The 13,195-nt window shown below is 45.4% G+C and overlaps 1 protein-coding gene across 1 annotated transcript; it reads left to right on the forward strand.

The window, feature by feature from the left end:
• The first annotated feature begins 2,885 nt into the window (after positions 1-2,885).
• LOC121308202 (synaptotagmin-like protein 1) lies at positions 2,886-11,178 on the forward strand. The gene is made up of 7 exons (XM_041240472.1): positions 2,886-3,293; positions 4,489-4,637; positions 5,859-5,973; positions 8,001-8,064; positions 8,836-8,881; positions 10,102-10,178; positions 10,970-11,178. Exons 1-7 carry the CDS (start codon positions 3,073-3,075, stop codon positions 11,144-11,146), a joined length of 849 nt encoding a protein of 282 aa, XP_041096406.1. The 5' UTR covers positions 2,886-3,072; the 3' UTR covers positions 11,147-11,178.
• The last annotated feature ends 2,017 nt before the right edge of the window (positions 11,179-13,195 follow it).

The following is a 13,195-nucleotide window of genomic DNA, read 5'->3' on the forward strand; positions in this document are numbered from 1 at the left end:
AAAACCAGAAGTTACTGAAACGCTTCCCCTTGGTAATGTTTAGAGTGCTTTGTTTATCTGGTGGATGGAGAGTCCCTGCAGGTCTATTTCTCATGAGAGCTTGGGGAGATGACCCCTCTCAGACACAGTGTTTGGGTTGATCTCAGCCTGGTAACTCTGTCCAACACTGTGGAATCCTGTACCTCACACAGATTCAACTCTGGGTAACACTGTGGAATCCTGTATGTACCTCACACAGATTCAACTCTGCAACACTGTGGAATCCTGTATGTACCTCACACAGATTCAACTCTGGGTAACACTGTGGTATCCTGTATGTACGTCACACAGATTCAACTCTGCAACACTGTGGAATCCTGTATGTACCTCACACAGATTCAACTCTGCAACACTGTGGAATCCTGTATGTACCTCACACAGATTCAACTCTGTGCAACACTGTGGAATCCTGTATGTACCTCACACAGATTCAACTCTGCAACACTGTGGAATCCTGTATGTACCTCACACAGATTCAACTCTGCAACACTGTGGAATCCTGTATGTACCTCACACAGATTCAACTCTGCAACACTGTGGAATCCTGTATGTACCTCACACAGATTCAACTCTGTGCAACACTGTGGAATCCTGTATGTACCTCACACAGATTCAACTCTGTGCAACACTGTGGAATCCTGTATGTACCTCACACAGATTCAACTCTGTGCAGCACTGTGGAATCCTGTATGTACCTCACACAGATTCAACTCTGTGCAACACTCTGGAATCCTGTATGTACCTCACACAGATTCAGGGAAGAGGCGTGTTCATTCAAGTTCAGTTTGATAATGGAACATATTCTGCAGACTGGTTTCACAAAAACAATGAGTTCAAACAAGCAACTAGATTCAGATTTGATTTTGTTTCAGTGTGTACGACGACGACAGCAGCAAAGAGGAATTTATAATGACTAGGCTGTTATCACAGTTTCCTCACTTGCTCACTATATATATCTTGATATTCCGGAATATAAAATGTTCTCCTATTTAAAACTGTGCAAAAGATTTTAGTCCCACAACTGCTACGGTACCCCTAATATGATCAACTTCCTACCAATGCGTTATCTAGCAGCAAACTCCCCAGCAGTTGTACTGCTTTCCTTGAAAAAGGAGAACATTTCGAGGTACAATTCTGCTTGTGGGAATGGGCAGGAAAATCAACACCCAGCTGTTCTGTAAATCATTTGTTGTTTCTATAATTGGCGGTACTGTACATACATACATACATACATACATACATACATAAAGAGATGTATAAAATAAAGCAAAACCAGCACAAATTCAGCTGTTTTATTTTGGACCCACACAGTCGCACAAGCAGAGACCCTGAGAGGTATGGCAATCTGAGAGACAGCAAGACTATTTCAGGGCCCTGTATTAAAGTAGTGAAAACTTCTCATCAAGCCAGTACAGTATAGAAACCCAGTGAAGGGGTTACAGTGGGAGTGACATGGTTCTGAACATGCTTCTCCCTGCTCAGACTGGACAGCACAGTGCGAGGAAAGGGTTAACTCTTATTGACAGAGACACACACCAGCAGACAGGAAAGCGCTGCACTAGAAAGACTTCTCTGAACTCCTCCATTCATGTGACTATGCAAAATACTGTTGAATTTGCACTAGTCACCATACTAGTGTAAATAAACTAGCATCTGTATACTGCATACTGCAGGCTCCAGAGAAGTGATACACGTCTGTCATGAGGGGCTTTCAGGAGTTCACGAGCCACTCTTCAATTAAAAAAAATCTCTTAACTTCATAATAACTTCTACCAAGAGTTTGAGGTTCTCTCATTTGGTAGAAATACTGGAGCAATGGGTGAGAAACGCTGTCTTTGTATACGCATGAAGGCATGTGGGTGTGTTTGTGTGCTGGGTATGCTCTTGGAGGCCTCTTTGCAGCAGTAGTTGCTTTTTTAAATGATATGGCGGCATACATTTAAAGATATTAAAAGACACCCTAACGCCAGCTGCTTCTGTGTTCTGGTTAGGTTTCATTTGTTTGTGGGTTTAGTCCCGTTTGTAATAAGGAGCTTGTTGGTTGTGTTCTACCTGCCCTGCAAGCCGTCCTGTTTTTAAATTCGGATCACAAACCGGGCACTGTCTCTGCTCTTCTGTAGGTACAGTAGGTATGCTTTAAACAGCTGGTAGCTTCACATGATGGAGCAGAAGAGCAGCCCCTGGACATCTTAACAAACAGCAAACAGCCATTAGAAAAGGTTCATTTAGTAAAACCCGGAGTTTTATCTAGTAATAAAGCACAGTGAAAGCATGGGTGAGCATTGGCATGGCAAACACATACCAGGGGAAAAGCATGGCAATGCCATGAAAATTTATCATAGGGATACTTTTATAAGGGATAAGAACCTGACACAAATTGTAAAGGATTAAAACATGATTATAATAAGGTAAGAAGAGCAGCTGATCTGGTCTCTTACAGTATAAAAGTGTCTTGTTATTTCAAAGAGCCTATTGAATGCAAATCAGGGCGGTCCTGTGCTGTACAGACTGTGCCCCGCCCTCATGCCCATGGCAGAGGTGTAGTCCCGCCCTCATGCCCATGGCAGAGGTGTAGTCCCGCCTTCATGCCCGTGGCAGAGGTGTAGTCCCGCCCTCATGCCCATGGCAGAGGTGTAGTCCCGCCCTCATGCCCATGGCAGAGGTGTAGCCCCGCCCTCATGTCCATGTCAGAGGTGTAGTCTCGCCCTCATATTCATGTCAGAGGTGTAGCCCCGCCCTCATGCCCATGTCAGAGGTGTAGTCCCGCCCTCATGTCTATGTCAGAGGTGTAGTCCCGCCCACATGTCTATGTCACAGGTGTAGTTGGAAAGCAAAGTAAAGTAGTCTGTAGTCTGCAGTCTGCTCTGAGAATTTTTTATACATGTCCAGTGTATTAAACACAATGCGAAGAACAGATGCTAAAACAACAGAATTTGAAACCCTGGATCCAACCTGCTGTCTTTCCTTTGCTAAGGTTTGAGGTTTGAAGACGGGCAGTGGAGGGGATGCAGTGTGAGGGCTGGGAGGTCTGCCATGGGACTGAATGATTGTGAGGGCCCCCCTTCTCCCCCGGCCCTGCGACGCCTGGACCGCACCTTGAGCTCTAGAGAGGCCCCCACGCCGCCTCACACCCCTGCCATGGACCCCGAGGCCCCCCTGGACCTCAGCTTCCTGTCCGAGGAGGAGCAGAGCGCCATCCTGCAGGTCCTGCTGCGCGACTCGGAACTGCGCAGCCTGGAGGAGGGCAGAGTCAGGTAGGGGGTGCTCTTACCACCGCGCAAGGGGGAGGCTGTGATAGCAGCTGATAAATCTGAGCTGTTGCACTTTAGTATATTGTAGTATTGAAAGAAACATATGTTATAGCAAACGTGTGTTTTTATTTTAAACATGGTACTGGTGTCACAGGAAATAAGTTAGCTGGGAAATAAGTTAGCATTTGCCTTTTTGAGCCTCTCTACACATGAGCGAATCTTAGAGCTTAAAGGCAATCTCTGTGTAGATTCATCAAAAATTACAGGACGCTATTTGTATTTTGTTGAGAAACAAAAACAGGTATTGCATTGCATTCAGTAATTTTTGTTTAAATATGTTGTCATCTTATTTATCGAAGTGTATTGCAGACAGTATTTTTTTTTTTAAAAAGGTGACATTTATCATAATGTATATTTACGTTTAATTTTTATTATAAATGCATTTTATCTTCAGGAAATTGCTTGCTGTATTTTCAGTTTTTTTTTTTTTTTTTTTTTTTTTTTTAAAATAAATATTTTAAAAACATTACTTTGTCAGTATAATTTATATCTATGCATAGTTGAAATCACTATTTACCAAATGTGTATTTCCTTTAAAAAATATTGTTTGTGGACATGTCATTCTGCGGGATAAGCAAATAAGTGTTTATGTATGCTCACTTTAACAGTTCTATTATTTTCATGGTAAATTGCTCAGTGACTTTTTTTCAGTAAATTGAGTGGGAAAGTGGGTACACTTTTCTTCATGTAAAGAATACTGTTTTTGACGTTTTAATCTACGTGGGATATCTAAACCTGTTTTAATATAAATTATATGCTAAACATGTTATTAATATTACAACAACGTGTTTTTGATTTTTACCGCATATAATGTAGTTTTTAATAACGGTGCTGACAGCATTTTTAAGAGTAAAACAATTTACTAGACACATTGGAAAGATCACAATAACAGTCTGTTCTGAATTTCACAGACAGAAACCTTGCCTTTAAGTTGTAAGATTCGCGCACGCGTAGAAAGGCTCAAAAAGGGAAATGTGACACCGTGATGTTTTTCTCTGTTGTGTTTGTTGTTATTATTATTGATGATGATGATAATGATCATTTATTTTACATTTACTGCAAAGAGGTTTTCTTAAAGCCTTTGCTTGAGCTTGGAATAGCCAGAGGAATTCACTCTCCCCTCTTTCCTCCTCAACAGAAGACTGAGACACAGCGTGTTGGACCCCAGAGAGATGAAGATTCTGACGGGAGACTGGTTCAGCGATATCCGGTCCATGCGGCACCAAGACCAGAAGTACGGCCCAGACATCGTCCGTGCGTCCATCCGGCGCAGAAAAACCCCCAAAGGTACGAGCTGCACTATGCTGTCCCGCCAGCGCTAGCTCCTGTCCCAGGGTCTGCTTCCAGTGCATTGAGCAGGAACAAACAGCTGCAACACAGAGAGAGACCCTGCAGAACACATGCGGTTCTTCATAGTGACAGACCCTGCAGAACACATGCGGTTCTTCATAGTGACAGACCCTGCAGAACACATGCGGTTCTTCATAGTGACAGACCCTGCAGAACACATGCGGTTCTTCATAGTGACAGACCCTGCAGAACACATGCGGTTCTTCATAGTGACAGACCCTGCAGAACACATATTCTGTACTATATGAAGTGGGTATGTGGCAAGTATGGTTTAGTCACAATGTCAAGACAGTAGATCTTTGATGGAGGCCTGAGGGTAGGGACTGCTTACAGATTTTCACAAGCAACAGTTTCTCTCTGTGGGCCATTCTGGAGAAGTAGAGTAACCTGCAGATTCCACTCCCAGCACAGTAAGCCTTCCCTGAAGGAGGAGGATTGTCCCTCAAATGACAAATTAAGATTGAGAGAGCAGAGCAGCAGATTGTACTGGGACCAGTTCCCATTGAGAGACCCTGCAGAACACATGCGGTTCTTCATAGTGACAGACCCTGCAGAACACACGCGGTTCTTCATAGTGACAGACCCTGCAGAACACACGCGGTTCTTCATAGTGACAGACCCTGCAGAACACATGCGGTTCCCATAGTGACAGACCCTGCAGAACACATATTCTGTACTGGGATGAGTTGGGTATGTGGGAAGTATGGTTTAGTCACAATGTCAAGACAGTAGATCTTTGATGGAGGCCTGAGGGTAGGGACTTTACAGATTTTCACAAGCAACAGTTTCTCTCTGTGGGCCATTCTGGAGAAGTAGAGTAACCTGCAGATTCCACTCCCAGCACAGTAAGCCTTCCCTGAAGGAGGAGGATTGTCCCTCAAATGACAAATTAAGATTGAGAGAGCAGAGCAGCAGATTGTACTGGGACCAGTTCCCATTGAGAGAGCAGAGCAGCAGATTGTACTGGGACCAGTTCCCATTGAGAGTGCAGAGCAGCAGATTGTACTGGGATCAGTTCCCACAGCAGGATTGCAGTGTTCCAGCTTGTCAGCTGTCTTTGGGGGTATTAATTTGCCCAGGGGCATGGCAACGAGGACTGCTGCTGTAGCTCTACCCTCTGTATGGGGCCCCTGGTAAATTGTCCTTGCTCTGTCACAGGTGAAGCGGAGCAGAAAGGAAGCCTGGCGCTGCAGAGGAACAAGGAGACCCCCAGCCTGCCCAACGAGGGCAATGAAAGAGCAGCCAAGACAGAGGGGGAGGGAGAGAACATTCTGTGAGTCCACTGCATTGGCATCACCCGCGGGGCGACAGGGATACAATACAAAACAAAACGCCTGGCATGAAGGAGCCTTTAGCTGGAGCGCTCCTAACAAACATTGAAATATTTACGTACCTTAGAGAACAGCTTTCTTTTTTAAATTGCCTTTAGATATTTGGTGTTCTTATCAACAAAAAACTACACATTAAAAGGGTGTAATAGTATGTTTAAGGTGTTACTTCAAACGCCACACTTGCAAATAAATTTCCAAATATTATTTTTCCTTTCAAGAGAGGTGGGGGAAAAAAAAAAAAAACATGCAGGAAAAAAATTTCAAATATACTTTTATTTTTTACTTATGTAGATTTTTGTGTTGCCTTATTGGTATCTTTCTTAAAAAAAAAAAAAAATATATATATATATATATATATATTTGTATATATTTTTTTTTTTTTTTCTTGTTTCATACATTTCTAGTTGGCTTTGTTCTGGGGGTGCTAGCATGTGTTGCAGATGATAGATGCCTCTTCTGTTGGTGGATGCTATAGAGCTGGGTTTCCCAATCCATGGTTACACAGCACCATCTGATAAGTGATGCACCAAAAAATGATAGAATGCTCTTCAGGTTAATGTTGGTAACGGTTCATAGAAAGTGACTGTTTTACTTTTACAGGACTGTGCCTGTCTTATGACCACTTTTACAGAACACAAGTAAACTAATAACTGGTGAATTAAATACAAATGAGTGGGTTTTTAACAACAGGCTGATTTTCATCTCCTTTGCACCTGCCACGCTTTTGGTAATAGTGCACCAAAAAGCATTATTTTCTAAGGTCGATTGCACTGGCTTGCTGATTACACCGTGTTGCTCGTCTGCAGCTTGTATTTTTGCACCTCTTGCTGATTCATTGTTTTCAGTCCAAAAACAGGAGGGGATGAGATCGGTCATTACTTGGCACTGCATGAGGTGGTGCTGTGGAGCAGTCTTATAAATGCTGAAGCGCTCTGTGTTGCTGGCGCCCCATCACTTTTAATTTTTTTCTTCAAACGAGTGTCTCCCCACCTCCAACACTATATGGCCCTTTTTGCCCAATCACTTTCACTGTTAATCTATATGTGCCTGTCTTTTCACAAAAAATCTCCTACAACTCCCCTTGCAACACATGCAAGGCGTTTTCAATGTTTGGCCCACAGTGCTGTACCAACAAAACCAGTACAGTACATCTAAATGGAAGCTGTGTATTTTTTTTCAGCTGTGTATTTTTGACATTATATCTTTATTGTGTTCCCTGAAAAAACGGGCAAGGGTTGGAATGGGCTAAAATAATCAGATATGCGTCGCTGTTAACCATCGCTGAAGTCCAAGTGTTATAGTGTCGGATATGTGAGTGCTGACTGTAAGTAGCATTAGTTGTGTGTAAGGTGTCTCTTATTGTAACAGAACCCAAACTGCACAAGATAATAAGAGACTCCGATCACATGAAGTATTACTGTATGGGAGTGCGTGGAATCGACTGTACATCAATCACTATAGGGTCTATGCAGACTATGGGGTGTGAGGGCTGGGGTCAGTGTGATGCAGTGTATAGGGTGTGAGGGCTGGGGTCAGTGTGATGCAGTGTATAGGGTGTGAGGGCTGGGGTCAGTGTGAGGCAGTCTATAGGGTGTGAGGGCTGGGGTCAGTGTGATGCAGTGTATAGGGTGTGAAGGCTGGGGTCAGTGTGATGCAGTGTATAGGGTGTGAGGGCTGGGGTCAGTGTGATGCAGTGTATAGGGTGTGAGGGCTGGGGTCAGTGTGATGCAGTGGGGTGTGAGGGCTGGGGTCAGTGTGATGCAGTGTATAGGGTGTGAGGGCTGGGGTCAGATGGTGCTGGGGTCAGTGTGATCTATAGGGTGTGAGGGCTGGGGTCAGTGTGATGCAGTGGGTGTGAGGGCTGGGGTCAGTGTGATGCAGTCTATAGGGTGTGAGGGCTGGGGTCAGTGTGATGCAGTCTGTAGGGTGTGAGTGGAACCCTGCTGACCTGCAGTATGGTTTTTTGTAGGTCTCTGGACACTGTGGACACACACTCACCTGCACAAACAGAAGAGGGAGAAGAGGCCGCACAGGTGAGCTTGAAACAGCGTTCATCTGTAGCGATTGCTCATCACTTTGAAATGCCTCATTTGAATGTACTGTTCATGTCTGAAGAGCAGAGGCCACACTCTGTCCCTGGTGTCAAGCCAGTCAGTCATTTCTTTACACCCTCCAAACCTAAGCAAGGCTGTTACCAGGCTGCAGAGCAGAGCGCCCAGCCTGGGAGGACTTTGCCTTGCAGCCATCACACTGGAGTTAAATGCAGTCCTGTGAATAGAGCTCTCTAGCATGTCTTCTCTCTGAGTCCTCTGTTCACACAAAGCATTAACATGCCCCTCTGCTACAGTCATGATTTCAATGATAACTGAAATGGAGCCTTTTTCCATTTAACAGTGAGTATTACATTACTTTTGCTGTATCCTTGTATTATTCACCAGATCCAGGCTGTAGAGAGCAGGGGCACACACTGTAACACACTCTATTCCATTCCCAAGGTATTGTTAACTCTGAGGTTCTTCTATACATTAGGAGTGAGGTGTAACTTCTCCATGTTCAATGCTACTGGGTGAATATTCTTTTGGTGCTAAGCAGAGGTGTGATCTAAGGAAAGCAATTCTCTGAGTTCAGCTGTTAATGATTAAACATGCTTTCTTTTCCATACACTGTACTTGTTATGTAGACGCTCCGTGAAAGGTCAGCCACAAACAAGCCCTCAGGATTGTGCCCGCATTCGTGGAGCATGCTATGTCTTGTCTCCGCACAGAGGAGCGCCTGTAATTGTGTATGTCTCTGTATTGTTCCAGGTCAGTGCTTGTCCAGCGCTCCTCAATGGCACTGCAGATCCACAGGGTAAGTCCTGCCAGAGGCACTTCTTTTATTCTTTGGATGATCAAGTTATCACTGAAAATGGGTTTTTTCTGCTATAAAACTCTTGTTGTTTTCCTAATGGGTGTGGCTGAAAACTGCATTCTAACTGTTAATGTAACTCTGGAACCTTTCTCTAAAAATCTGTAAAAAAATAAAGGACCTTAAATATAGAAGAGAATCGCAATGATTTAAAATTGGGTAAACCCCCCTATTCACAGCAATCTCTACAGGGTCACAGGGGCTGGTAAGAGAGCAACAGCAATGCTTCCTAAAGATGGCATGACCTCTCGCTTTGTGAAGTGGATGTAGTGCAGGCGCTGGTACATCTGTCTGCCCTTCACCCATCCACCTGTATGTCAGCTACATTTTTGCATACATCTGGGAAAATCCTTTCTGAAACTGTCACGAAACTTGCTCGTTCCTGTTCTGTACTGGTCTGTACACACTGCTGATGTATGTTGATATTCATCATGCTGGTAGCTGTGATTTTGAATTTGCCGCCGTGGCGATGAGGGATGGATGTTACAGACGTGCTTGTTATAAGAATTTCTTGCAGGAAAACACTTACTGAATAGTTTCTGGTTTGGTCAGGATCAGCCACAGCTGGATTTTATTCGTTTTACAGCACTGGGGGTTCAGCGTGGATTGCACGAGCACCCTATATTGAAATAACCCCGGCGCTAAAGAGGGTTCTGCAGTCTGATGAACCGTAGCTGCTGCACTGTGCTGTGCAAGCTGCTTTAACTCCAGGGCAGGTTTGCATAGCGGTGAGCTGCAAGCAAATCTGCAGCCTCTGCCCCTCCTGCAAATCCTGTTCCTGAACTGGAATGCCCGCTAGTGTCTGGAGAGCAGAGCAAGTAAGCATGAAGTGAGCAGTGCTGCACACTATTTCACATTCCTCAGACTGAAGCCGGGACTGGCGGACATGCGTTTCAGCTGGAACCCCCTGGCTCTTTCCAATTCCACAAGACCTGAACCAACGGCAAGGAAAAACGGGTTTAAATGATAATTCCAGGAGTCTCCAAGGGCGTTGTGCGTAGAAAGAGTCTGACGTTCCACCACGCTGCTGGAGTAAAAGGCTTTGAGAATCAAGCCCCTAGCCTCTGTGTTTATTTAATTTTTTTTTTATCACTTCTGTGTCCCAAACGGTTAAACACAATTTAACCTGTAACGCCAGTGCTCCTTTTGGCTTGGTGTTTCAGAGAGCGCTGCCCTCCCCTGCAGGGACCCTGAGGAGCTGGAGAGCGTGTCTCAGCCCGTCCCCACTGTGTCAGTGCAGGTGAGTCACACCCAGTTTACAAGCCATTTCCCTGCCTGTGATTAGCTTCGATAGCCTTTGACTGGTCATCACTGTTCCATTCAGTGATTATCTCTAATACAGAACTATTAACCAGTTCTTTGCACTTTGCACAAGCACTTTAAAGCTGTGTTTCAACTTAGGGTAGCACTGACTGAAAAACCGTCTATTCAACTAGTCGATAAGAAGAGTGGCTGTGGGCCTCAGAAACTGGTAGTGGACAAGTTGCACCCTTCCAGTTCAAGCTGTTACAGAGCAGCCAAGTTTCAAACTTCACAAAAGCAGGAACTGTTTTTGTGTGTTTTGAAGTGTGTACTAGTAGCGAACTCACAATCTCAATATTGTAATGCGCGAGGAACATACAAAGGACGTTTTCGAACATTCCATGAGTAGTTTTGAAAAGATTCCTTGCAGTTTTAAAATGTATTGCACAAACAGCTAGATGTTTTTTTTTAAAGTGGTGACTAGTCAACTATATTTACCTTGACTCTTTGAATTTCTCAAGTTAGTAGAGTGCTGTGTGTTTTACTATCCATTCATTAAAGGAGACAAAGTGACTCCGTATTGGAGCACCAACATCATAATGATTCAGTATTGAAAACTTAGAAACACTGGTCATAAAATAGGACGGGAAAGTTATATACCAACCTATTAAAATGACACCTGGAGCCATGTCCTCCTTACCTCTCGGAAGGTGTTATTATGCTGTGTCCCTCAGTCCCGTCCTCCTCGGTGTTTGTCATGTGACACTTTCAACTGACCACCCCCCTCAGCTGGATTTTGAAAGTGACCTGGACTCGCTCTCGGACAACAACACCTTGGACCAGTCCAAGCCGTCCCCTAGTGGCCCGTCTGAGCTGCCCAGCCTTCTGAGCTCCAGCCTGCCAGCGAGGAGCCTGCAGTCCAACAACTCGGTGAGACACTGCACTGCACTGCCATACACACCATAGCACTGCACCAGCAACTAGCACTGCAATACACACCATAGCACTGCACCAGCAACTAACACTGCACTGCAATACACACCATAGCACTGCACCAGCAACTAGCACTGCAATACACACCATAGCACTGCACCAGCAACTAGCACCGCACTGCAATACACACCATAGCACTGCACCAGCAACTAGCACCGCACTGCAATACACACCATAGCACTGAACCAGCAACTAGCACCGCACTGCAATACACACCATAGCACTGCACCAGCAACTAGCACTGCAATACACACCATAGCACTGCACCAGCAACTAGCACTGCAATACACACCATAGCACTGCACCAGCAACTAGCACTGCAATACACACCATAGCACTGAACCAGCAACTAGCACTGCGATACACATCATAGCACTGCACCAGCAACTAGCACTGCAATACACACCATAGCACTGCACCAGCAACTAGCACTGCACTGCATACACACCATAGCACTGCACCAGCAACTAGCACTGCACACAGCAAGCAACTAGCACTGCAATACACACCATAGCACTGCACCAGCAACTAGCACTGCAATACACACCATAGCACTGCACCAGCAACTAGCACTGCACTGCAATACACACCATAGCACTGCACCAGCAACTAGCACTGCAATACACACCATAGCACTGCACCAGCAACTAGCACTGCAATACACACCATAGCACTGCACCAGCAACTAGCACTGCAATACACACCATAGCACTGCACCAGCAACTAGCACTGCACTGCAATACACACCATAGCACTGCACCAGCAACTAGCACTGCAATACACACCATAGCACTGCACCAGCAACTAGCACTGCAATACACACCATAGCACTGCACCAGCAACTAGCACTGCAATACACACCATAGCACTGCACCAGCAACTAGCACTGCAATACACACCATAGCACTGCACCAGCAACTAGCACTGCACTGCAATACACACCATAGCACTGCACCAGCAACTAGCACTGCAATACACACCATAGCACTGAACCAGCAACTAGCACTGCAATACACACCATAGCACTGCACCAGCAACTAGCACTGCACTGCAATACACACCATAGCACTGAACCAGCAACTAGCACTGCAATACACACCATAGCACTGCACCAGCAACTAGCACTGCAGCACTGCACCAGCAACTAGCACTGCACTGCAATACACACCATAGCACTGCACCAGCAACTAGCACTGCAATACACACCATAGCACTGCACCAGCAACTAGCACTGCAATACACACCATAGCACTGCACCAGCAACTAGCACTGCACTGCAATACACACCATAGCACTGCACCAGCAACTAGCACTGCAATGCACTACACACCATAGCACTGCACCAGCAACTAGCACTGCAATACACACCATAGCACTGCACCAGCAACTAGCACTGCAATACACACCATAGCACTGCACCAGCAACTAGCACTGCAATACACACCATAGCACTGCACCAGCAACTAGCACTGCAATACACACCATAGCACTGCACCAGCAACTAGCACTGCAATACACACCATAGCACTGCACCAGCAACTAGCACTGCACTGCAATACACACCATAGCACTGCACCAGCAACTAGCACTGCACTGCAATACACACCATAGCACTGAACCAGCAACTAGCACTGCAATACACACCATAGCACTGCACCAGCAACTAGCACTGCACACCATAGCACTGAACCAGCAACTAGCACTGCACTGCAATACACACCATAGCACTGCACCAGCAACTAGCACTGCAATACACACCATAGCACTGAACCAGCAACTAGCACTGCACTGCAATACACACCATAGCACTGAACCAGCAACTAGCACTGCAATACACACCATAGCACTGCACCAGCAACTAGCACTGCAATACACACCATAGCACTGCACCAGCAACTAGCACTGCAATACACACCATAGCACTGCACCAGCAACTAGCACTGCAATACACACCATAGCACTGCACCAGCAACTAGCACTGCACTGCAATACACACCATAGCACTGCACCAGCAACTAGCAC

Source organism: Polyodon spathula, unplaced genomic scaffold, assembly GCF_017654505.1.
Source record: "Polyodon spathula isolate WHYD16114869_AA unplaced genomic scaffold, ASM1765450v1 scaffolds_578, whole genome shotgun sequence".
In the NCBI taxonomy this organism is placed as follows: domain Eukaryota; kingdom Metazoa; phylum Chordata; class Actinopteri; order Acipenseriformes; family Polyodontidae; genus Polyodon; species Polyodon spathula.

What these genes read in the sequence shown, in the direction of transcription:
- LOC121308202 (XM_041240472.1), top strand. Translation starts at nt 3,073, where the DNA reads ATGGGACTGAATGATTGTGAGGGCCCCCCTTCTCCCCCGGCCCTGCGA. An exon ending in CTGGAGGAGGGCAGAGTCAG is followed by an intron (nt 3,294 to 4,488) that starts GTAGGGGGTGCT and finishes CCTCCTCAACAG; the next exon opens with AAGACTGAGACACAGCGTGT. An exon ending in GCGCAGAAAAACCCCCAAAG is followed by an intron (nt 4,638 to 5,858) that starts GTACGAGCTGCA and finishes GCTCTGTCACAG; the next exon opens with GTGAAGCGGAGCAGAAAGGA.